A 26812-nucleotide genomic window follows, 5' to 3' on the forward strand; every position below is an offset into this window, starting at 1 on the left:
AAAGACAGTGAAACAGGTGTTTTGAATTCATCATCTGCACACTGTATTATTTTTTCTGCTTTGAGAATTTCACTTTACCAAGGGCATTTGAGGGTTTGAGAGCTGGCAGCGTCTTAAAGGCTTGGAAACCTGGACAACCGACCTGGAATCTGAACAAACTTTGGGAAACACTAAAATCCTTAATCCTTCTACTGCAGGGAGGCTTTTTTTTCCAGCAAATACACCTCGGGCATCTATACACACACATTCAGTGGTGAATTTGAATCATACAGTAAACATTATGTCAGTGACTAGACAGAATCATAGCAAATAAAAGTATGGTAATTAACAGTTAAGCGTAAATGTTAGAAATTATGATATAAGGGAGACTGGAGCTGACTTTTTGCTTTCTGTTTGTTTATAAAAATGAAAGATGTTTTTTAAAATATACAGTGTACATCTATACAATGATTTCATACATTGTCCTGTTTTGTTTAAAGGTCTGGTTGCATGCGATTTCACTTTTTTAACTTTAGTTCACGAGTTCCCACTTACATCAAATTAAATAGAGTAAAGATTATGCGTATTTGGCGTGCTGTCCAGGGGAGGGCTCCGGGCTCGGATTTGTGCCCGAACCCAGAGTATTTCCCCCCCCCCCCCCCCCCCCCCCCCCGTGGTAAAGATACTCTATAACTAGACTGTAATGTTTTATGGATTGTGATGGCATCTAATGAGGGTTTATTAAATTGAAGTGAGGAGATGGGGTGGTGGAGGGATGCTAAAATAAAAATGGTCAACGAGAGGAGGTAAATCTGTATTATAAGTACACCTCTTATCGTTGATCAGATTGATTAGCTTACCATGCTCCACCTGCGTTTAATTAGGTTTAATTATCTGATGATAGGTTTGATTAGCTGACGGCTCCGTTGTTTAATTATCTATTAGTGCTCCTCCCGAAATTAGTTAATAAAACTTCACTTAGTGTGTAATGTTGCAGCTTGAGCATAAACAGTATCTGCAAAGTTACAGCACTGAAAGTTCAATTCAAACGGAGTTATTGTCTTTAAAAGTTATGGCAATTTATTGACTACAAAAACGTCCGGTTTGGACTACAACAAGCTTCTTTCTGGGTTGGTTACATCATCAACCCTTGCTAGTCACCACAGATGTGACTTCTGCTCATAATGGTAAGATGCGTGGCGTTTCCATGGCAACCTGTGCTTGGCACTTCAGCCAATAAAAATACATGAAACTACATTTGGCCATCTAGACCATTGCGTTTTTCGGAGGGATGGGCTTCAAAGAAGCAGGAAGCAAACGAGCTGTTCAAGTGGAGAAAGCGTTGTGGAATAAAGGTAAAATTTATGAAAAATACGGCTTTAAAAAAAACCCAAGAAAGATAAGTGTTGAGACATGTTATACTGCGCCCCATAAACACAACAAAGATTAGAAAAAAACCACGGAACCACCCCTTTAAAATTTGTAGCAGAAGCAAACAGAAAGTGATGTTACAACCCTCCTTAGCCTTCCTTCCTTCCTTCCTGAATCAAAAGATCAGGTGATTGTTATCTTTTTCAGTAACCTGATTTCAAATAATATTTTAAGCCAGAATATAAAGTGTTTATTATTATTATTATTATTATTATTATTATTATTATTATTATTATTATTATTATTATTATTATTATTATTTATTTTTTGTATATCCACACAAAAACGTATACTTTTCACCACAGGTGGATGGTGGTTATGTTGGATAGAGATTTCTTCCTTTTGGCAAATTTCTAATTGGATAAACTCACTGTTTCAACTCAGCGCTCCAGCTGTAATCAACAGTCTACCATAAATGCCTCCCATTAAGTTGCATTCTTGCTTAACACAGTTGCCATGCAACGCAGGTGTATAAATTTCCTCCCACAATCAAAATTACCTTGGGAGCTGCCAATGAACGAAAAGGGCTATAAATACGATATAGGATAATTATCATTGGTTCAGTGGGGTGTTTAGAAGTGTGATTATTTGGCTCATCTGTACACGGGGAGGTTAGACAAGCTGTAGACCCAGGTGCTCTTGTGTGCAGCATCTGCTCGTATGGCAGACATCCAGAGCCTCGTCGCTCTCCCCATGCTCTCCTTTTCTGACTCTTTTTTGGGGGTTGGAAATGGAGATCCGGGTCTTGTTTAGAGCTGCTTTGATTTCTCCATTCTTTTGCCAAGGGAGTATTGTACAAACCAGACTCCCAAACGAATGACACTCATAAACTGCCTTTTTAGTGAATCAAAAACATGCCGAGCGACCATAGTAGTAGAATTAATCTACTGTTATTTGGAGGGAACATGACATCATTGCATCGCATGTCAGTGACGTGATATCTGCACTACCCTGAATATCTGTTTTGTTTTTTCCTTCCATAGAAACCATGTGTAACTGGTCTCGACCTACTCTGAGCGGGATTCGGACCGGTGTCTCTGGCATGGGAGACAGGCGAGCTAATTGAGGTTACTCTCCAACACACACACACGCGCGCGCACGCGCACACACAGACAGAGCTGAACTCCGTTACAAATGGAAACACAAAAGGCGCTTTAATATATGGATACATTTAGATACTGTTGCTGTATAGCAACTGTTTGGATACCTTTATCGACAGAAAACAAATCATTGTAAAATAGCTCAACAGGGTTATTCTTATTGCATTCTCTTTTATTGATTTACCGCTAGCAACCAGTATAGCTAGGCCTAAATCACAGCTATTTTGTCAAGTGGCTAACATAGCATAATCAGACAGAGATTGAATTGTTGTAACTGTATTACATAATTTTCTCCACCATACGATGTTTTACAGTTTTTCTCAGTCGCTTTGGTACATTTCTCGAATCAAACTCACAATTTGCAAAACAGTAAGTGCATTTCTCAAAACAATTTGTACAAATAGCAAAACACCATGGATAACCTGCAAAAGCCATTCTCTTACTCAAAATCCTTCGTTCATATCTCAAAAGTAAATATCTGTGTCAATGAACATGTCAGTGCCATCACAATGACAAGTTCTTGTGTCATTGTGTACGGATAAGTCAAATTGTTTAGTCATGTTTTCAATATAACAGTTTACTCTGGAGGGATGTTCTGATGGAAATTATGACAAAAGTTTTGATGACAATTATTGTCAATTGTAAGTTACATCTTAGTTTATGTGTGAGTGTACTTGCAAGAGAATGGAAAATATTCAAATTTACACTCTTACTGTTTGTACTGTATTTTATTGATAGAACATGTCATTGAGATACAGAAATGAAAAGACAGCACTGAATAGCACACACACACACACACACACACACACACACACACACACACACACACACACACACACACACACACACACACACACACACACACACACACACACACACACACACACACACAAAACTTAAGAAGAAATGTGAACATAGGAAAAAGCGGTGCCCAGTATTCTGGTCAACCCAGTATTCTGGTCAAAACCAGTGTAGAAAATAACCTATTACTTATTAGTTATGATGTTTTTGAATGTAAAAACCATGCGAATGCCATAAGTTGACCTCAGAAAACAGTATAAAAAAATAAAAAAGCCAGTTCATGACACCTTTAAATGATCAAACAAATCTGTAACAAAGTTCAAGTTCAGGGAAGAAGGAGGCGAATGTTAAATGTAACTTTAATTGTAAAATAAGCATAAACAACATAACAAAACTGCTGCATGTAGGCATAATAAAGACAACAACGCAAAATGTCCCAGTCTCTCAGCCCCGGCCTGCTTCACACCAGTAAAACTTTAATACATGAACTCATCCGTGAACACGAGTCCCATCAGGTTCCATCGGCAGTGGAGGTGAAGACGACAACTCCCATGATTCCACGCTCATTTACGTCTACACCTTTGTTATTGTTTATGCGACCTCTAGTGGCAAAACGTAAATGTCTTTAAATGAACAGTTCACACAAAACATTTAAATTGTTTACTCACTTTCATGTAACTCCAAACCTCAGTGAACCATTCCTTGAATCGTTTCACAGGTTCACACTTACATCTAATCGAATGGTGTAAAATATTCATATTTGGCATGCTGTCCGGGGGGGAGGCTTCGAGCTCGGAATACGGCCTGAACCCAGAGTTGGGATGGGATAGGAAAGTTGAGAGTGAGGAGTTGTGGTGGAGGAGGGATGCTGAAAAACTGCTGTGGGACAAAAATGAGTCAGCTATTTATACGCAAGCTTCCTCACAACTGATTGGGTAGATTATCTAAAAATGCTCCTCCCAAACATCATTAAGGAGATTTCTTTATGATTCGTATCCCTACTCTTTTCATTGGTCTAGTCCTTTGCAGATGTTCCCTTCTGTCCTATTAGAGCAATGACTATAGAGCCAGGCTGCCAGTCTCTCTGTTTCGGCCAGCCCAGGCTCTGCCCTCTTTAGCTCCCCTGACCACATGCACGCCCGACATGCTGGAGGCTCATGACAGCTGTAACTGTGGAGGGCCAGACAGTGACAGTGCCTAAGTCTTGGCAGGCCGAAGCGAACAGGTGGATGAGACTAGCACTAGCAGACCCATCTGTGTATGGGGTTGGCCAAGGGCACACCTATATCACGTGCCAGGAATGTGAGGCATCAGTGTTCAAGTGACTTAATCTATTTGTGACTAATACCTGGAAAGAGTAAACAGGGAGCTGTGAAAAGCTCCACATTCCACAAGCTTGGGCTCTTATAAAGTAAAACCTGATGTTTTCTGCAGTGTGTGGATTCGTTTAATTAGCATTGTAAGCACTGAATCATTTAAATCAACTACATTATATCACAAACCCAGGTTAATTGAAAATAAACATGCCAACTTTTCTGGCAAAATATATTAAATGTGCTTTTTGCATGTTTCATGACACTTTCAAAGTGAAATGTCAAGTGAGTGGTGGTAAAAGGGACTTGATTTACAGATTATCGTGACTATCGTTTATTATATTGGTTGTTGTATATGTATCATAAATCTCCACGGAGAGTATTAACCATAGTGTTAATAAAAGCAAACATGAGATATCACATTTTCTGAAAGAATCACATAATTTAAGATCAGCTCTTTTATCAGGATTGCATCGCAAGTGAAATGTTCAACTAGATGAGCTACCAAGCAAGTTTACTAAACATTAAAAAAGTCATGTATATGCTGGTTATGTAACACAAAAGTCAAAACAGTTTACAAATCATGCACTAAAGTGTTTTGCGGTCACAGCATAATATTGTTCAAAGAATTGTGCAAAAAAAATACTTATTTACTCATCAATAATCTGCCTCTGTAATCAAAAATGTATGCGACATGGAATAAACGTTGTTGGTGTCTACATCAGTCTCGCTTTTTTGAGGAAAAAAGTAGAGATTTCTCCTTTTATTACATGTCATGTACATTAATCGACACCGACCAACTTCATACATTTTGAAAAGAAAGGTGTAAGAGGTTTAGGACTTAATACCTTCTAGAAAGCTCCTCTAATGTTCTTGTAAGAAGCTCCACTCCGATCGAGAGCTTTACATCAAATGGATTCAGCGAATCTTAATCCCTCTTAATTTAGGTGTGTAAACCAGCAGTGCTTACACTTCACCCAAGTGAATTAAGCAATTAATTCCCTCGCCTTGTGCTGCACTTAGTCTATGCTATGATTTCATCCTGACATACGGTTACTTCCAGCTAGGTTCCCCACAATTGTTTTTGGTTGCTGGCAGGGTCTGCGTCCTGTCTCCAGCTTGGCCCAAAGGGATTCAAGGGGTGTAGGGTTAGAGCTTCAGCCCCTCTCTCGCTCTCTCTCTCCCCTTGAACCGAGGCTGTGGGCACAGACACTGTCAGCTCCCATTACCTAATTGGAGTTGAAATGCAGCTGTCCTGTGTTTCTGCCTGCATGGCGTGCCTCGCTCAGCCTCACACAGATGCTGCGTGTTGTAGACTTTAAAGGCGTCCGACAATCTCTCTGCGATGAGAGGGAGAATCGTCCACTGACAATATACCGACGAGTATGGCAACAGCATTTAATGTAAACACCGAAGCTGTGCTAAGCTCTCTTGTGCAACATGAAATATTTATGCGAGCAAAAAGTAAGTGTGCTTTATCACGCAGCTGTCTTTCAAAATATGTGGATGAGAATAACAACCACACCCAACAAGTGTCACAATCAACCACACGTTGTGTCACTGGTTCATAATCGAAATGCCAGTAGTTGGGAATGTTGCTAAAATGTCTGTTCTCAGCATGCGGCATCCACAATGACTCTTATTTAGCTTGCAAGAAGGAAGTAATCAATGTCCATTTGAGCTTAGGCATTGATCAGTTTTCTTGTCTTCTCTGATGGATGTACTTCTCATAAAGCTGAACTCGCTTCATTTGTGAAAAGAGTTCAATTCTACACAATTTATAGCTAAACATCTAAAGGGCAGGGAGATACTAACCTAATAAGCAGACTTCCTGTTTCAAACAGTTCCTATAGGACAGCTTACAAGAGCTCCTACTGAACAATAGAAATGATGTCCATAGTGTTTGCATCCTGCAGGATATATACACATGTGTATATAAAAAACCACCCACTTTAAGAAAAAAAATGATCTGTAGAAAAATGAATAATGTTCTGGCAGAAAATTACCAGTACTTTTTCCGTCACGTTTACGGAAAGTTCCTTCAAATCTAAATCACAATACAATGCGATGATTTTAAATACAAGTAAAACCAACACATTCTCACTCCCAGCTCAACACAAGACACTTCAATATGGTCCAGACCCCTATGTCACTTTTTAACTTCTCTTTGGTGTCTTTTTTCAATCTTCAAGGTACTCCGTTGCTTTCAGTTGTTTGCCTTATGCATCAGATCAAGACATTTAACCCTTAAATGCATTCCATGGGTCTTTAGTGAACCGCAATGTCATTCACTACTACTCTTTCTAATTATTTTTTTCATCAACCTTCTTAGTATTCCTCAATCATTTCATTATGCACAATATAACAAGAAAACATTTATTTTTATTTTTATAATAGAATGCATTTTTTCCATACATTTTTTGTAATAATTGTATAGGGTCGCTAATGACCCGAGGTGTGTCAGAGTGTGTGTGTGTGTGTGTGTGTGTATGTATGTAAGACTGTATGTAAAAAAATAATAATATGCACAACAATAATTTAATCTTTAAAGGGTTACTTCAGTGATTTAGCATTAAGCTTTGTATTAAAACTGGGTAATTCATGTAGTGGAAATGTGAAATTATTTTTGAATTTGGTGCCTTCTTGACTGAGAAAAGACAGAAAATGTATTTTTGTTTCATGGGGATGAAAGACAACAATTCCTAGAATGCACTTGCTTCGCTGCTCTACTACCAAAGCCACGGTTACTATATAATAAGCCTAGCCTAGAAATCTAGACGCACACTAGCGGCAACAAATCTAATCTGCCCGCGAGTGTCGTCTAGCAACTCTCAATACCCTTCTGAGCTGAAATCGCCCAACTCTTGCAGGGCCAATCACATTGTGTATAGAGTCGGTGGGCGGGGCCATAATAACGACGGCCGAATTGCGCTTGCGTGCTTTTAGTAAACACAGAAACTGGCGAACGGCGGTCTTTCGAATCAGCTTTGACCATGACTCTGGAAGACTTGGAGTTAAGCTTTTCTCTGAGAAAAGAAGTCATTCTTAAAAAGGGAAGATTTGTTCGGAGTTTTGCTGACCGGATATGGCGAATGTTTAATCTATCAACAAGCTCTGTTTCACCTTCATTTCTCTAGTTGGTGGTAGCGCTATCCTATCGCGTGCAGAGGGAGTTTGAAAGACAGCCGTTTATCCCGTCCCTCTGATTGAGCCCTGTCAATGGTGAGTTTCCAGACCAAATATCTTGTTGTGGGTCTGGCTTGTCAGGCTATAATAAGCCCACTATTTTCATAAAATCAGTTCTGTTAGAGAACAGACACTACAATTGAAAACTGAACGTGTCTGTTCAATATAATGAGTGAGTGCCACGGCACAAACGCTGCAGGAATCAGATTACATTCATCTTGATGAATGAGTTGAATGTTCTCGTAGTGAGAGCTGAGGTAAGCGAAGGCGCGGCATACATTCATAGCACGTGTTCAGTCTGTCGCGTTTTCAGTTCATAATACGGAAGCTTAACTTTCAGCAATTCATTTGAAAAGTTGAAACACTGACTTTGCTCTGCCGGCCTGCCGCTCCATTTACATTAATGCCTGCAGCATTTTTTTCCAGAAAGGAAGCACGATCATTCGAATATACTCTCGGGTTTCTACCGATACAAAGCCATATGCTAATCGCTGAAGTAACCCTATGACGGAATAAGTGCAATTCACCTTTATTCAACAAGGTGGAATGTGTGATACACAATGATGAAGTGACGTTTCACTCAAAGTTATCTCAGACAGAAAATTAAAAAATAATATGTATGTAATGTCATCGTAGATGGGAAGGAAGGAGGGGGGAACCGGCGAACGTTCAATAACTTTTAATCAAATAAATAAACAAAACGAAAGTAACGCGGGCAGCCCCTCACGGACGACGGCCCGCTCGCACATAACAAACCATAAACAAAACTCAGCGTAAAGTCCAGGACTGGTCCTCTCTCTTCCTTGACTGGTGTCGCTCGTCCTTATATGCCTCCGAGCTCCCTCATTAGAGGACTCGAGACCGGTGTGGCTCGCAGGTGACGCTCTTTCGCAATCACGTGACCGGTCTCGCTCGCTCCTCCCATGTCTCTCGCTCGTTCACCTCGTCACAATGTATAATCTGCAAAACTTGAAATAGCTCAGCAATTTACTGCAGATAAAATACTAAACACAAACAAATATTAGTGTCTCCGTGGATTTGCTTGATGGTGGATTTGCTGAAGAAGCTGTCAGCGATGAAAATATTGATTCTGAAGATGCTGAAAATTAGTTTTGAGAATTGAGGACAGAGATTATTGTTTAAAAACCTGTTTAAACTGAACCCTTACAAGCTCCAAAAGGTAAGAAAATATGCTTTATTTAACTATTCTGTACTCTAATGTCAGCAGAGTTTTATTTTAGCGTGGCAGGTAGAGATCCATCCATGTTAGATACAGATCCGGGTCGCTAAAGACCAGAATATGTGCGCCAATGATTGTCGAAACAGTCATGCATTTAAGGTTTAATTTTTGCAAGTGCAAAGAAAAGTGCAAGACTTTACCTCTGACCTGCTGTTGATTTGATTATGAACTACATTTAACATGATTTAGAACATGCTTTCAACCAGGAGCCCACTAGGGGGCCTCAGCAAACTTCCAGAGGGGCCCCAATAAGTCTTTGGCATTATTTAAATATTCAACATTAAACTGACTTAATATATATTTTTTGTTTGCTTATTTATATTATACAAATTTATACAAAAGAAGCTTAGACAGGAGAGCCACAAAAGGTGGGCTTTGTAGTAAAAGGGTTAAGAACCACTAGAAACATAACAAAGGTTTTAATTTGGTTCAGGTAACAAAATTCGATTAACAAATTAGTGGAAGGATCTGATGTGCACTAAATATCAAAGTATGTGGGTTGATATTATGAAAATGTTGATCCTTTAAAAGACATTTCCTCCCCAAAAAAGAGTTTGTTTGTCATTGTTGCAGGATGCAGGCCACTTGAGTTCAAATCCACATTTTCTAGAGGATTTTATAATGTTCTTTAAAAACTGAAGCCTTTAACCATGGGCTTATTTAAGCTGCGTGAGGGCTGGATCATTTTTCATCACTTTTGGCTGAAATAGTTTTTTGGCAGCTTGTCTTAATGTGTCATCTTACAGTGTGACTCAGCAAATGAGTGGAAAAACAACAAAAATTACTGAACTGAGCTGAACTGTTTTTCACCATTCCTCAAATAAACTGCAGGTGTTTTTTCTTTATAATTGAAATGAAACTGCTTTGTAATCAGACAAAAAACACAATAGAAGATTATAATAGAACAAAAAGTAACCCTTTACAATACGAGTGCACTAATGCATTAAATAATGCTTAAAGGGTTAGTTCACCCAAAAATGAAATTGATGTCATTAATGACTCACCCTAATGTCGTTCCACACCCGTAAGACCTCCGTTCATCTTCTGAACACAGTTTAAGATATTTTATATTTAGTCTGAGAGTGTATGCACACTGTACTGTCCATGTCCAGAAAGGGAATAAAAACATCATCAGAGTAGTCCATTATGTGACATCAGTTAGTTAGTTAGAATCTCTTGAAGCATCAAAAAATACATTTTGGTCCAAAAATAACAGAAACTACAACTTTATTCAGCATTGTCTTCTCTTCCTTGTTTGTAACTAAATATAAAATATCTTAAACTGTGTTCCGAAGATAAACGGAGGTCTTACGGTTGTGGAACAACATTAGGGTGAGTCATTAATGACATCATTTTCATTTTGGGGTGAACTAACCCCAAAGTTAATATGACTCATGAAGAACTAAACCATTTATTAATGATTACTGCATCAGCAACTAAACATGAAATATTATTAATAGATTAAGCAATATATGAATTGATATTATTTAAATGTGTCATCATGTATTAATTCCCTCATGACATACTGTATGTTAACTAATAATGTAAATTCATATGTTAATTTCCACAACGGTAAAAGTTATGTATTTCAACTTCAGTTGTTTGCTTTAATCGTTCATTAGATAATGATGCAAATTTGCAAAGGTTTCATTGGTATGACTTTACTTGGTGAGGCACATGATTATGAAGTAATTGTTAAGTAATGTGTCATTGTGGTTATGGATTTTTAATTAATTTTAAATGAGTTAGTTATCAGTCACGTGATTGAACTGGAAGCTGAAATGCATCGCTTCGACCCATTATGGCAATTAATACATGAATTTACACTAATAATTTATGCTATACAGGAATAAATACATTGACATATAGGAAAAAAACTATTGATTAGTTCATCTATTAATCATTAATTGCTGATGCAGTAATCATTAATAAATGGTTTAGTTCTTCATGAGTCATACATTAAATCATGATTATATGTGCTTTAGTTATGCATGAATTAATGCATTTTAATACACCCGTACTGTAAAGTGTTACCGAAACAAACCTTTTGGATTCACATTTTTCACAAGAAATAAAATAATAATGAATCCTCTTTTTTACTGTCATAAGAAAACAAATAAATAAATAATAATAACAACAAAGAGAATATAGGTGTCATCAGGAAAGTCCCAAGCTTTTGTCACAAGAAATTATTTATTTATTTATTTATTTATTTATTTATTTATTTATTTATTTATTTATTTATTGATAATAAAAAGAATAGTCATCATCATCATCAACAACAATTGTATGAGAATCTTCTAATGTAAAAGACGCAGAACACATGATTGTTTTGTGATGTTTATGAACACATCCTTCCTTAGAGTAATAGGAGGAAATATGCTGCTGGAAGTGGGGAATATTGTTTAACTTAAGTGCACGACGGGAAATGTTTCAAATCAGGAAGTCAAAAGAATTCTCCATGAATGGTACAAGAGGAAACGGAGGAACTACATAGGCATGTTTTTAAATACCTTGGGATTTATTCTGATGTAGAATGTATGGTGATGTATTTAATTTATACTTGAGTCTACGGTTAATCAGTCTGTTAATCAGACGTGAGTCATGTTTAAGGCGTCTGTCAGGTGCCTGTGGTTTTCGAGTAAACCATGTGTAATGCCCTTAAGCAACTCAAGCTTAGTTTCCGATGTAGTATTCACAGGAAGTTCTACAGAAATGTCCGTGCAAAATTACAAAATTCCTTTGACAGATCAAATCCCTGCCTCCCAGAATATCATGTACTTCACACACAAATCTGCTCTCCTGTGTTCAGCGGCCAGGGGTTGCTGTGAGTGTGCATGTGGAGATGCCGGGATGTCTGCCTGAATGCTCACAAGCCACAGAAAAGCCGAAGGGGAACTCACTCATTCCCCTGAGCTCACCACACTGTCCACCTTACACAGCACCATCTGGCTCTCTTCTCTCAACAGACAGCTTTCACTGTTCATTTTCTCTGTTTGTGGTGCGAAAACAAATCGCATGAAAGGCCTGCGTGCAAAAGGTGAAACTGAACCAAATGGAAAAATTGTATATTTCTATTCCCAGTTACCATTGCTAATAGGATTTTTAACAAAGTAAGACTGTTATAAAGCTATTTTACATTGCTATGTTCTAGAGAATAAGACAGTTTTTCATTTTGAATTAAAATATTATAGCTGAACATTGCAATTTACAGTACCTATATAGCTCCATTTGGGTGCTGTGCTTTGGCTTTGGACTATAGTCTAGAAATCTAGACGCACCCTAGTGGCAGCAAATCTAATCTGTCGCAAGTGTCGTCTAGCAACTCTCAATACATGTCTGAGCTATAAAAACCAAACTCTGGTCGGGCCAATCACATCGTGTATAGAGTCAGTGGGCGGGGCTTAACATAGGCCTAATGACGGCAGAGTTGTGCTTGCGTGCTACTAGTAAACACAGAGGTTGGCGAACGTCGGTCTTTCGAATCAGCTTTGACCGCGACTCTGGAAGACTTGGAGTTAAGCTTTTCTCTGAGAAAAAAAAAAAAACGGCACTGGTCATTCTTAAAAAGGGAAGATGTGTTCGGGAAAAGTTTTATCTATCAACTACCTCTGCTTCATGTGGCTCTGGTTGGTTGTAGCTCTATCAATTATTTGCAGAGGGATTTTTAAAGACAACCGTTTATCCCGTCCCTCGGATTGAGCCCTGTCAATGGTGAGTTTCCAGACCAAACATCTTTATGTAGGTCTGGCTTGTCAGGCTATAGCTTTGGACGATACTGATATAATTTAATTATAATTTTATAATTTTTCCTTTTACTATATATAGGTTTTATCCAGTTTCTGAGCTTGCAACAATGAGTAGTATAGAGAATGTCTGAAAACAATAATACAATATATATATGTGGTTGTCTTGTAAATGTCACTTTCCCCATTTTTATTTATTAATTTGTATTATTTATTTATATCTTTCACGTCGAACAAGAGAGACATTGGATGTGAGTGGCCTTGACTGATGAACTCTCCATGTAAAAGATAGAACAAAGATATAAATACCCTGACTTGATATGCTTGAGCCCTACTGTAATGACTCACAGTTTCATACTGAACGACAGACAATCAGAACACTGATTACAGGCTTCTCTTTTCTCTTCGAGTGGTTGGCGAAGCGAAAGCCTGTTGCTTTGAATGTCCTTGTTGTCAATAATGTCTGGAATTGGAAAAACATAATGTGCCCTAAGCCTTCAGGATTTGCGCTTATCTCTTGTTGTCAGACACTGGAATGGTATTTGTGCTGAAACGGTCCCACACACACTCTAACTTTGTCATCAGACAAATTCACATAAACAGTGTGTGAAAACATCACTTATTACCTAATGCTGTGGCATATCTGCAGATTAAAATCCTGAAATTCTCAAAGTCCACTACTATGCTTGATTGCCTTTAACATAATCTATATATATATACACACACACACACACACACACACACTCACCTAAAGGATTATTGGGAACACCTTTTCAATTTCTCATTAATGCAATTATCTAATCAACCAATCACATGGCAGTTGCTTCAATGCATTTAGGGGTGTGGTCCTGGTCAAGACAATCTCCTGAACTCCAAACTGAATGTCAGAATAAGAAAGAAAGGTGATTTAAGCAATTTTGAGCATGGCAGGGTTGTTGGTGCCAGACGGGCCGGTCTGAGTATTTCATAATCTGCTCAGTAACTGGGATGTATATATTTCAACAAATTAAAACCTTCTTCATCTTCCCAAGACTAAGCTCAGCACTATGGGTGATTTGGCTTTCTGTTTTGCCGGATTTGGAATGCCCTACCCGACCATCTGAGGCACCTCAAGCTCTTGAGTCTTTTAAAAAAGGACTTAAAACATTTATTTTTGGGAGAGCTTATGTATTTTAGCTATTAAATCTATTTGTATTTTCCCATTTTTAAATGATTTTAACTGTAGCACTTTCAGATTTGTTCCAAATGTAAAGTGCAATACAAATAAAATGTATTATTATATACATACACTATAGTGCCAAAAGTGTTGGGGCACCTTGTATGCACATGAACTTTAATGGCATCCCAATCTTAATCCGTAGGGTTTAATATGTAGTTGGTCCACCCTTTGCAGCTATAACGGCGTCAACTCTTCTGGCTTTGCACATGGTTTAGGAGTGTGTTTATGGGACTTTTTGATAATTTGTCTAAAAGCACATTTGTGAGGTCGGGCAATGATGTTGGACAAAAAGCCCTGGCTCACAGTCTCTGCTCTAATTCATCCCAAAGGAGTTCTACTGGGTTGAGGTCAGGACTCTGTGCAGCCCAGTCAAGTCCCATCACACCAAACTTGCTTATCCGTGTGTTTATGGTCATTGCTTGGTGCACTGGTGCGTAGTCATGTTGGAGCAGGAAGGGGCCGTCCCCAAACTTTTCCCACGAAATTGGGAACATGAAATTGTCCAAAATGTCTTGGTATGCTGAAGCATTAAGAGTTCCTTTATCTGGAAGTGGACAAGCCCAACCCCTGAAAAACAACCCCACACCATAATCCCCCCTCCACCAAATTATAATTGGCATAATGCATTCAGGCAAGTACCCTTCTCCTGGCAACGCCAAGCCCAGACTCGTCCATCGGCTTGCCAGACAGAGAAGTGTGATTCTTCACTCCAAAGAACATGTAACCAGTGCTCTGAGTCCATTGGCGGGGTGCTTTACACCACTGTATCTGACACTTTGCATTGCACTTGGTGAGGTAAGGCTTGGATGCTTGTACAGTTGTTGAGCTAATCGGAAGGCCACCAAAAGTTTGGAGGTCTGTAACTTGTTACGTGCTGTGCTCGTAGATAAGCTCACGGAGACGAAGGAGAACGATAAACATGGATTTATTTAACAAACTCAGGGAAACATGCAACACAGCGAGACATGAACGAGTACCCACAAACACTGAGGGCAAACTGAGGGAATATATATACACAGGATAACGAGGGGCAGGTGAAAGACAAGGCACAGGTGATTGACATGACTAATTAACTAAACAGGGGAGAAACACAGGCTTACAGACACAAGACATGCGTACATTTAACATAACTATTGTTTAAAAATAAGTTTTATCTTTTAAAAATGTCCATAAATCTTGTGTCAATTCTATTACCGTACAATACACTGTAAACCCAAATAAGTTGGCAAAACTCCAAAAATAATGTATAAACATAAGTTAAGAAATTTTAAGTTTAAGTAAGCAGAACTTAAGCAGAATTTTTATTTTGTACTCAAACATCTTAATTGCTCTTAACTTCAAATAAGCTAATATGCACATTTAAATTAAAATTATCAACTTACATTTTTTTAGTAGTAGAAACTTGGCTAGTTTTAACTAGCTAATTCAATTAATTCAATTAATTCAACTGCTAAATTGTTAACTGGTACACAATGCTTTGATAGCATTAGTATAGCACTTGCTGAATGAGTACAGTAATAGAACATTTCATATACTGTATCTGTTCTCAAATTAAGCTCATGCTCCACTTGTCACCATGATGGTAACCCCCCCCCCCCAAAAAAAAACAACAACAACAACAACAACAACAACATAACATAAACTCTTCTAAACTAACAGCAAAACTTTAAACACTAAATTTCTCACTTAATTATTCTTGCCAATGTGCCAATGATGAGAGGTTTTTTACTTGATCATTACTTACATACAGATACACTTAACATGTAAACAAGTGTTGCGTTTATATTAGTTTTTATAGAAATAAATACAAATTAGTTTGACAGTCTATGGTCATCAGTTCTATCCCTCTTTATCCTACTTTATCTAGGAATGGCACAATTTTTTTCTAGTCTTAATTTTTATTTAAGTTAATACAACAAGATTACAACAAATAATTTCAAAACAATTCGATTTTGTTTGAAAAACATAATTCAATTTTGTGAAAAAGTTTTCCTTAATTTAAATAAATTAATTTAACATCTTTCTTTTTGGGGGGGGGTGTTATTTCTACACATTGCCTATTTTTCTGTAACAATGTTGACAAACAATGCAATAAAGAAATTACTTTTTCGTTAAAAGTTAAAAAAAGGCAGTTTGGCAAACACTGAAGTTAAGATTATGTGTTTTCAGTAAGAATAATGGAAAGAATTTCATTTTTTCCCTTTCTGAAGGAAATTTCACCTTTTTGAAATGTCCAGTTTATCTCCAATTAATCACAGAGAGAGAGAGAGAGAGAGAGAGAGAGAGAGAGAGAGAGAGAGAGAGAGAGAGAGAGAGAGAGAGCACATCAAAATATGTGTAAAGCATAATGAGCATTAAAACATAATTGTTGAAAATATACTAATTCTTTGCTTGTTCAATGGAAATATCAAAATATTGTGATATACAATTTCGAAGCGTGTAAAAACACCAATAGTCTAATCCATCCATCCTTAGATAAATTGTAAACATGTTTCAAGCTAATGCGGTTTTATTAGAACTGAAGCAATTGGCGTGGCGTGAGGGGAAAAAATCCTTTAAAAAACTGTATATTCATAATTATGATGCTGTTTGTAGTCATGGAAACTCCACACAATAGCTCGACGTGGGGCTCTCTCACTTCGGTCGGTGAGCGCGAGCTCTCTCCATCCTCTCCTAAAGCCCTTTACTTTGCGCATGTACAGCCAAACCGAACATTTCATCGACTCCAAGATGGCGTTAACACCACTGGCTTGCGTTCTGCTTCTCCTTTCCATGCAATGTAAGTACACATCACCACACTTTTATACTTTCTTTGTAGAAGAAGCAAAAGTGATACAAACTGTGGGGAATCATTTATCGAAGTTCTAGAAATTTGTGAGCGTCCCGTTTCACAAAAGTGCTTGCCTCTTTAAGCCAACTAAACTATTGAGCTAACTCGTTAGCTCTTTTAGATGAGATGTAAGATGTGGATGGTGAATACAAACTGGGAAAAAAGTAACATTTTGATGCGGATGTGCCGTGTTTGGCGACACGAGCTTCAGATTTGAGTTGTCTCGCGCTGGACTGTTTGTCATTGCGGGCTGGAGACTCACTCGCATCCCGCTCTGCGTGTTTGTCCAACTAACGGTACATAAATCCGCACGCCTTTGTTATTCCCTTATCCTACAGTTTACATCGGTTGTTTACGGGAACATTAGGTGTGTTTTTTAAAATCGGACTATGCCAGAAAACTCACATAAAAAGTTGTTTTTGTTCGTGTTTGCTCCGCTGGATCATTCAGCTCAGTTCTTTGTTCACGCTTTAAAAGTTTTTGAAATGGCATTAACACATTTTGGACCGAGTGGCTAGTGTTGTTCTTGGATTTTCATTTTGCTTGTTCATAACGGTCGTGTTTTTGTTAGTTTTGGTGTGTTTTAACTATCAGAAACTATTTCTGTACGGGGCATGTTTATTGCAAGATAACGGTTTTCTGCCTAAAGTGTTCACGAGAGGGGATCAGGTAGCGCGCGGCGCGGGCAGCATTAGCATAGGCTGTAATATCAACATTTACAGCAGAATAGGCTAACGTTACCTTCTATATTCGTAATGCTCAAGTCTTATGTTCTGGGCTCAAGCAAATCATTAAAAAGGTTTTTTTTTCTTTTTCTTGGATCGTTTGAACAGTCGGCTGTAGTCTAATTTAATTAAATATGTCTAGTCTAGACCAATAGCTTAATTAAATTATTCAGTCAGAAGATGAAGTTTGGTTGTGGACTGGAAAATAGTAGCCTAGCTTCGCTATTATAAATGATATTGACAGTTGTTGTTTTTAAGTCGTTATGAGCTATAAACTCTTTCAATTATTTAGTTTGTATGTGTTTTTTCTTCTTTCTATTAATCTCTAGCTTTTGTTTGACTAAAAATAATGAACATTTGATTTCCCTTTTACAGGTTAACTGTAATTAGTTGTAGGGAGTCACGTAGGCTGTTGTAGAAACTGCCCATCTCCTGTGATTATTCAAGTGTGCTGATTGGCTTAATTACAGACCACAGCACTAAATACTGCTGGTTAATCTGCGCTGTGTTGTATAGGCTAATGTATACCATCTCTTACTCAGTGTCTGTTAACTTGTGACTTTATATCACCTCATTTATCAAAATAAATGTATTAATTTTTTTAAAATATGAAAACTGCTTTAAAATCTATTTGATAATATATTTAGCAAATTCAGTATTTAACTGGCTATAAATTAAAAAGGTAACTGACCATGTTTCATAGGCCTTATATTACTTGTAAAGATATATATTTTATATATATTATATTTAATATATTTTAATATTTACAAATGTAATACATTGCTGCAGTAATGTGAAGTGGGATTTTAAGCTAAAATATATGTTTCCTAGAATGTATTATTTAGTATAATGACATTTCTATTAAAAGTAAAGTCATGTAAGATGAAAATGTACACCTCCAAAAGCAGTTTCTCCAAGGTTTGTTTTAAGGCATGGTGTGCTTTTGTACAGTGGAAAATCTCTGGTGTCTTTTGCCAGAACTTTTGGTGCCAAGTTATGCTTTACTGGATAGGATAAAATAGATTCAGGAATAATACAAAGGTTGAGATCACACCCCATATTTTAGACGAATACTTGGACGAGTGCAGCCTTCCATTTTAGTCCACACCGAATGCTTTGGACTTTGAAGAAATGTGGTGTCGTGCAACAGTGTTCTGAGAAAATATTCACCGTTATGTTGCCTACGAAAATGCTGATAATTGTCTGTTGTTGAGATTGATACTTGTGATTTAATACAGCTTAAATAGTGAAATACAGTCAAAGCGAAAGCTTGTCCCTAGAAGGCTGAGTGTGCTTTCTCTTCCACCCGCTGCTTCCCAGCAAATGGCTTTCTGGGGGTTCATGAAAAGCGTCCTGGAGCTTCTAGGCATGTCCATCAGTTACAGGCTGACATTTTTGATGTGTTCAGTAAGCGACAGAGAGAAATATGCACGAAAAAGATAGCCGTTCGCTCTGTGCTTTACCTAGGGCTGTTGCAGACAAAGACACGTTGCCCTTCCGCACGTGCTTAGGTTCTATTTAGCCAGAAGGTACCACATGTAAACTGTATCTTGTATGTTTATCATAACTGTATAGTGATGGGAAAAATTCCATACGGGGGGTCCCAGCGTAATCCACATGGGTACCATGACAGACAGGCTGCACGACGAAACATGCTGAGTCTTTGAGCAACAGGAGAACGGCACATGTCCGGTTGACCAGCCGGAGTAACCCGGAGTTACGTGAAGAAACAGCTGAGCGGCTGTGGGTGCGAGTGAACGGAGGACCCCCCCCTGACACGGAGCTGAAATATGTCCCACTCGGCTCACCGCATATACTCAGCATTAAAAACAAATGTGGAATGTTCACCCACAAACAGAAGCCTTGAGTTTATATGCGTAATAACAGGACATGGAGGTGAAAACCGTATAAAAGTGTCCGTTGATAAGAAACATTGGGCATTTTCAACAATAAAACTGAGCCGTTTAAGTATTAGAAGGAAATCTGACAGTTTCTCATGAAAATGGAAAACCGTCTGAAGTCTCTGAAAGAAACATGAAAGGTGTTTTTTTTCCATGCATAGCCTGGTTTTATTACTTTGTATTTTTTGGTAAGCAGTGACAGATGTGGAAGGGAAAGCCTAGAACTAACAGATTCACAGTTCAGGAATGGCAAGCATGCGCATTCCCTAAATGTCAATAAGACTTCCATGTGTACGATTGATCAAAATAGTTCCTCACTGCAGGAATGGATATCCTGGAGCCTGTGCAAAGGATCAGGATTAGGACAGACCCCACTTTTATTTTTATTTCATGCCGTTCAAAACCTGTATAACTTACTTTCTTCTATATAGCACAAAAGAAGAGATTTTGAAGAATGTTTGAACATTGCATGGACAAAAAAACCCACAACAAACAATTTCTAAATGTTAATGAAAATTTTGAGTAAATTATCCACCAGTTTTTGTAAAACAATGTTCATGTAATCATCATGATACATAATAAGTGTCACCGTTTTAAATAGGGCTGCACGATAAATCGCAATAAAAACGCACGCGATTTGGCTAATTTTTATAATTGCATGCGCAGCTTCTCAGAGCAGCACGGCTGTGATCAGTAGTAAACGCTGCTCCGCAAGCCAGAGGGCGCTCTCGCGCAGGGAACTCCTAGTATATGCCGCAGAAGAACAATAGCTCACGCATAGACCGTAAAAGAAATGGACAGAGCTATCCCATTGACTTCAACGGCAGAAAATGAGGCCAATCAGAGGCACTCACTTCCTGATGGCTGAGCGAACTGCGCAGGCTCAGACTGAGCTTGACGACGTAGATGTGACGTGAGCAACCTATCTGACAGTTGTAGGTCTTCTAGTAGTTGTGGAAAGTGAAATCTGAATCACATTGTTTAAATATTTTCTCCCGTTGCTTTTGGCTCACTATCGGCTTCTCCCCATTCTTCTCCCTTGAATTTATCGGACTTTATGTTTCCACGTCCCCCCGACTGTCTCATAGCGCTAAAAGATTGTTTCTGAGCGTCTCCTCCTGTCTATACGGTAATTTCTCAACTGTGTGACAGAGTCGCATTGGTTATGACGCAATCGTTAGCCTATTTTTACAAAAACAGCTTCAGGGTGATCGTGTAAGATACAAGGTAATGGAGCCTTTTATGCATTGTCGTGTTTCTTTAGAAATAAACAATGGACAAATGGAGTCTTTAAACGCCTCAGATGTAAAGTTATTCACTGTCAAAGTGACTCAAAAATGAATGGGAGTCAATGGGTTGCTAACAGCAGGTGATGGCTTGGTTACCAATGGCCGCCCCTATGGGTGGAACGCTTTCCGAGTGCTAGATTACCCCCTTGAGCTCACGTCATTCATGGAAAGATTGCCAAGATATGTGACCAACTGGGCAGCAACGTCATCAGAACGTAATTATGTAATAAGAATTATGTTTGGCCAGTTTACATTACCTGACATAGCAGGCTAGTGTTCTGGCATTAAAATAATAAAATATTTGAGAGAAAAATTGAATATAATCATACAAAACACATCTACTAATACAAACAAAACATCTCTGGTTAACTAGAAGAGCATAATTTCATTCATTTGTTAAATAAGAGGCGATCTGGCGCACGTTGCCGCTGTTATCAGTGACGTGGATTTCTTGTGCATACTGTAGTCTTCACACAGACGCTTTAATCTATCGCTTAACGCCGTCACAGAGATTTTCTATTTGTTTCTGGTGAAGTCAGGAAACATAACTGACAAAAATTGTCCCTGCTCGATGTACAACGTGATGATATTCGGTTTTAATGAGGAAAAAAAAACGAGGGCAGATTAGAAACGAGAACTTCTGACAAGCTTAACAATGGACCATTAGGATAAACAAAGTTTGCGACTCTATGCCTTTATTCACGTGAAAAATTTTCGTACTACTATATTGTGTTTAGATACACGAATTAAACATGAGATCTATATCAATAAAATGTACCCAACCCCATTTAATGTACAATGTTGTCAATGCCATCTTTTGGACATTCATCATATTGCGTTGGTTTTCTTTTCTTGTCCTCAAACACTCTAATCTGTTTATTTTTAAGTTACACTTGGATGAAAAAAAGAAAATCAATTGTTTTATTGGTTGTATTACTTTAATACGAAGGTAATCTTGGGCCTCCTTGCTGCTGCTATCCATGCCATTCATTGTGTTTTTTGTCACCTCGGAAACATGGCTTAGTTTTACTATTATTTTTCAACGCTGGAAAACGATAAAATGATATCCCGTTCTTAAGCTTTATGCCACTTCTATTGTGAGAATGAATATTGCAGTTTATAACACAGCAGGTAGACGGCATCTTGAGCACTGCGTTCTTCAAGCAAATAAGAAATCTGGCGCCCGTTTGTGCTGCAGATTCCCAAAATGATTTGCGTTTACCACTGTGAATACGGTAGCGGAGCCACACGCAACGCTACGAAATTTGACGTGCACAACGGCAAGCGAAATGGGGTCCCGCATCGACGTAATTTTTGCCGAGCGGACGCGTCGTGTATAAACGAGGCTTAAAGCTACACTGAAGTTTGATAAACGCAAGTTAATTCTTCAGTTCAATCTTTGTGTGCTAAAAAGGTACATAAGTTCCTGTAGAGATAGCAATACACATTCTCCTTTTTTTTGCCAAATAAATGAAAAGCATGTCAATGTCTTCTCTCTTGCTGTATCAAAATATCACTTTCCTCAGAGATGGTCAAGTTCTGTTTGTGCATGATTGATATGACATTTTTTTAAATACTATATCCTAAATTGTGGATAATTAATATATCTTATGCTGAAGCACATTTCTGGATTAAAAGAAAAAAAACAACAAGAACTGTACAGAACGCAAAACCGTGACCCTAAAACCGTAATACGAACTGAGCCGTGGGTTTTGTGAACCCTGCCGCCCCTAATATGCTCCTAAAACACAATCATCCGTTGCAGTTTATTTATTCTTTTTGGTACTTATTTAAATGCATTATTGTAAACAGACTGAGAGTCCATGCTTTTATTGTTTTTGGTTGTTTTGTTCATTTATTGTGGTTATTTAAAATGTTTTCCATTTTTTGGTGTTAAATAGTCTTTAGAAATTAAAGTTTATTGATCTTTGATTGGTGTACCTGGATTTTTATGCCATTATCATTATTTTAGATGAAAATGGTCTCAGAACAACAATATTATCGTTTATCGCAAAAATTTCTTGGCCAATTTATCGTCCAGCAAAATGTGTTATCTTGACAGGCCTGATCGTGCAGCCCTATTTTTAACCACCTCCTTACTCAAGATACAGTTCTTCCTTGATTATTCCAAGTTTGTGGGACTTTTGAATACTGAAGACTGTTTAGATGATTTTTCTGTCACTGATCTCTATCTCGTCACATGCTTTCAAAAGAACAGATTATGGATGTGCAAATTTCTTCCTCAACTTTGTCTTTGCCAGCTGCTTGAGTAAGTGAATAGCTCTGGAGTGAATCAGTTGGATACTGTCGGCTTCATGTAACAATTATTAGCCAGTATGAGAGACTGATATAATAAGTGTTTCTTTCTTATTCGGTTTTCATTTTCAAATAGAATTGTGTGGAGCGAAATTAATGTAATGTAAATATAATGTAATCACAAAGCAAATTATTATTGCTAAAAATATAAATGCAACAGATCATTTGAGAGCCGCTGGAATCAAATACTGCTCTCTCTATGGAAACAAGCCATGCCAGTGTGTCCTGTTTATAAGCTTGGAAATACATACAACAGTAATAGTTAGAACTAACATAATTACGTTATTTTTCTGTCAATTTGACATATTAGGTGCTATTCACGCAGAATGCATTTTTCATTCCCTTGCCTTTTTCATGTTTTTCTGTGTATATGCAGATGTCTTTGACCATTGCGCTCACGTCGTTTGCTATGCGTGAGCGCAACGACACCGTGTTCTAAAAATGCAGCGCTCAAGTTAAAAAAATCTTAGATTTAAAAGTCTGTTTTTCATTTCATATCCCTGCATTACGCTTACACGTTTAACTGTCCCCCAATGATGTGCAAGGACAGGAAACAAATGGATATAATGCCTTCATGAAGCTTCTACACTGAGTTGAAACATCTGCCATTTGCACATCTAGTATTTGATGTTCCCTATCACAAGTACAATTGTTGACAGATAGAACTCTCATGATTCACCTTGGTGATGATGATTTGAATCCCTCGCAGCAGATATCAAGTTCTAAAACGACTGCTATGAAGAGCAGATGACTCCGGCGGGGTGATAAAAAAAGACCCGCAAATGTATTTCTTGACTGTTCCAGCAGAGGTTTTGAGGGAATAAGATGATGAGCGTGACAGATTTTCACATTTCCAAATACTGAGAAGGCTTTTCGCACAAGCAGAAGCTCATTTTTTGAGGTTAGCATTATGACTGTGGGAGATGATGTGTGGCTGTACAAGAAACTCATGATACACCATACGAAACTCCATCAACAAACTTGGATTTATTATCTCTCCATCGAATTATGCTTTGTCATTTTTATGACTCTAGTCAGACCCCCAAACAGTCAATCATAGAAACAATTTATCACCTTCTCGACGGCCCACTTTTTCATTGGGCTTGCACGGCTGTTCACCAGAAAAGAGAAAATGTATTACCCTAGTCTTTCATATCAATTTTGAACAGTTTCCATTCGTAGTGATTTTAAGCCTATATATTTTAAAAAGCAGCTGCAAAATACCTCGCTTAAAATAGTGCCTTCACTGCCTTATCGTATGTGCTGTTGCCTATCAAAGAATGATTAGCTGTTGATAAGTTAAGGCAACAGAAACGGAGCAACCTTAATGAGAATCTTATTTGGAGTGTGACTCCTCTGGGTTAAAATCCACCATTAGCACCAGATTTGTTGTGTGCGTTTAGCCGACTGGTCAGATTGCACTGACAGATTGTGGCCAGACCATCTGGCAGGCCGGCGTTAAGGCTACCTCATAACGCTTCTCACTTATTTACTAAGTTAACAGGGAAGAATTTGTAAATAAAACCAGCAACTCCTAAAGCTGAGCATGATCCTCTTATTATAACCATAGATGTAATAGATCAGATCTATTTCAAGATGCCATCTGATTCACAAAACACGATTAAATCTGAGCTTCTTTATTTTTAGATTCATTATATAGAACTTAAGTCTTCATTTGATTCAGATTACCATAGTTGTAGTTCCCCAATAGACAAAAAACAGGAAACCTGTCTGAAATACTATTAAATGCGAGTTTAATGGTTTGCTTATTATTTCAAACGGATGTTTGATTCCTCCAGTGGCCTCAAAACTTAAGTAACCGCTGTGGGTTTGTGAGCGTGCCCTGAACAAGTGCTTGGGATGTTTGTCACTATGCCAGACATTTGTCAAGATCGTCCTGCCCAGTGGCCCTGAAGTGTGTAAGCCTATGTATTTACAGAATATTTAATTAGCAAATAGGTTTGTTTTGACTGATGTTTTATGTATAAGGCTGTTAAGCAGTAAGGCGTAGGAATTTTGAAGTTTCCAAATGAGTCAATTAAAGGGATAAATCACTCACAAATTGTCATCACTCACTAACATTTGTTCCTAACCTGTGTGATTTTCTATCTTTTGTTAAGCACCAAAAAGCTTTTTTTCTTTTTTTTTCTGCATGTCAATGGGGTCCGATTAATTGTTGTTTTGGACCCCATTGGCTTTCATTGTATGGAGAAAAAAAAGGTTGAAACATACTTCAAAATATATTTTGTGTTTAAGGGATATTTCATGGAAAACTACTTTGCAATTCACTTTTATCTACGGCTCTATAGCAGTGTTTCTTAACTGGTGGATCGCGGAGTTTGTTTCAGTTAAACAACAACAAACATTCTCCAATGTTTTTCTGATGCAAGACTTTTATTTTGAAAAATGTGCGTGAAAGTTTACACTTCTGTCAGACGCAGTTTATATAAATGCGTTGTCCTGATTCAGTGTCTGCAGTCAGATGAGATGTTGTCAGGTTAACTTGTTACAAAATAAAAATGTTCTCACCTCAGGAATGCAAACTTTCCTCCTGTCAGACGTTATACTGTGCTTGTAGCATGCACACTTTCTATTCATCAGCAGTAGTTTCCTTTTATTAACAGTTCATGTTAGTATTGTGTATTCTTACAAATTATGTGTATGTTAACTTAAGTGGAATACATATATTGGAATTAGGTCAAATTCCTAAAAAAAAAATGGGTCACGGAATAATGACCCTGGAAAAATTTGGGTCCCATGGTCAAACTAGTTGAAAACCACTGTTCTATAGCCTAAGTATCATGGCAAAAAGCAATCACTTTTTGTCTGATATGTGACTGTTATACACAGCAGTTTGTTGGGGGTGTCCCAAGGCGAACACATTATCTTAGAGATTTGCCCAACAGCAGACAATACAGGCTATGTGTTTACATCACGACTGCATATCAGCGCTTACCAAGATGACCTTAAATGGAGTCGCTAAGATAGAGCACATGAGAAGCTTCCTGCAGGAAACTAATCAGTCAGTAGCCTTTAAGAAGATTTGCTGAGTCTTAAGACGTCCTAATATCGTGCAGAGATATGAAAACAATGCCAGAACGCTGGATGTAATTAAAAGATCTTACTGTAACTAACCAAAGTGTAAAAGATGCCTTTGCTATTGATGTTTTCCAGAACATCACAGCAAAACAGAGTGCAAATGCAGAGGGAATGTAATGTTGAAGCTTTGTATAACTTTGATTTGAATTAAAATAGAGCTGCACGGTTCTCCCATGATTCTGCATAGACATCTAAACAAAATTACAGTGGTTCTATATATATATATATATATATATATATATATATATATATATATATATATATATATATATATATATATATATATATATATATATATATATATATATATATATATATATATATATATAAAACCTGTTTAAATTAATAATTAAATGGCATGTGTTATTACTGGATGAATTAGTGCTTTTGAAGGACTCCCTTGAATGAATGATTCAATGACTCATTCATAAAGACTTCACGTTTGATTTCTGGATGAATCAGCATTTCTGAATAAATCTTGAATTAATGACTCGCTCATAAAGAATTCCCATGTTTCATTGCTGGATGAGTCAGAGTTTTTGTTCCACCTACTTGTGATGTTATGATACAATCTTTATTTGAAGCAGTAAGTTTCTTTTAAAAGATGATTTTCTCTATTTTGATTGCTTTCATAGAC

General features: G+C 37.7%; 1 protein-coding gene across 1 annotated transcript in view; it reads left to right on the plus strand.

Moving 5' to 3' along the window:
- Positions 1-16650: 16650 nt before the first annotated feature.
- Positions 16651-26812, plus strand: part of jam3b (junctional adhesion molecule 3b) — a 36819-nt gene continuing 26657 nt past the window's right edge. The window contains exon 1 of the mRNA XM_067423997.1: positions 16651-16794. Within this exon, the coding sequence (XP_067280098.1) occupies positions 16710-16794 (85 nt within the window). The 5' untranslated portion in view covers positions 16651-16709. The remainder of the gene's footprint in view (positions 16795-26812) is intronic.

Source organism: Pseudorasbora parva, chromosome 18 (genome assembly GCF_024679245.1).
Source record: "Pseudorasbora parva isolate DD20220531a chromosome 18, ASM2467924v1, whole genome shotgun sequence".
NCBI classification, from domain to species: Eukaryota; Metazoa; Chordata; class Actinopteri; order Cypriniformes; family Gobionidae; genus Pseudorasbora; species Pseudorasbora parva.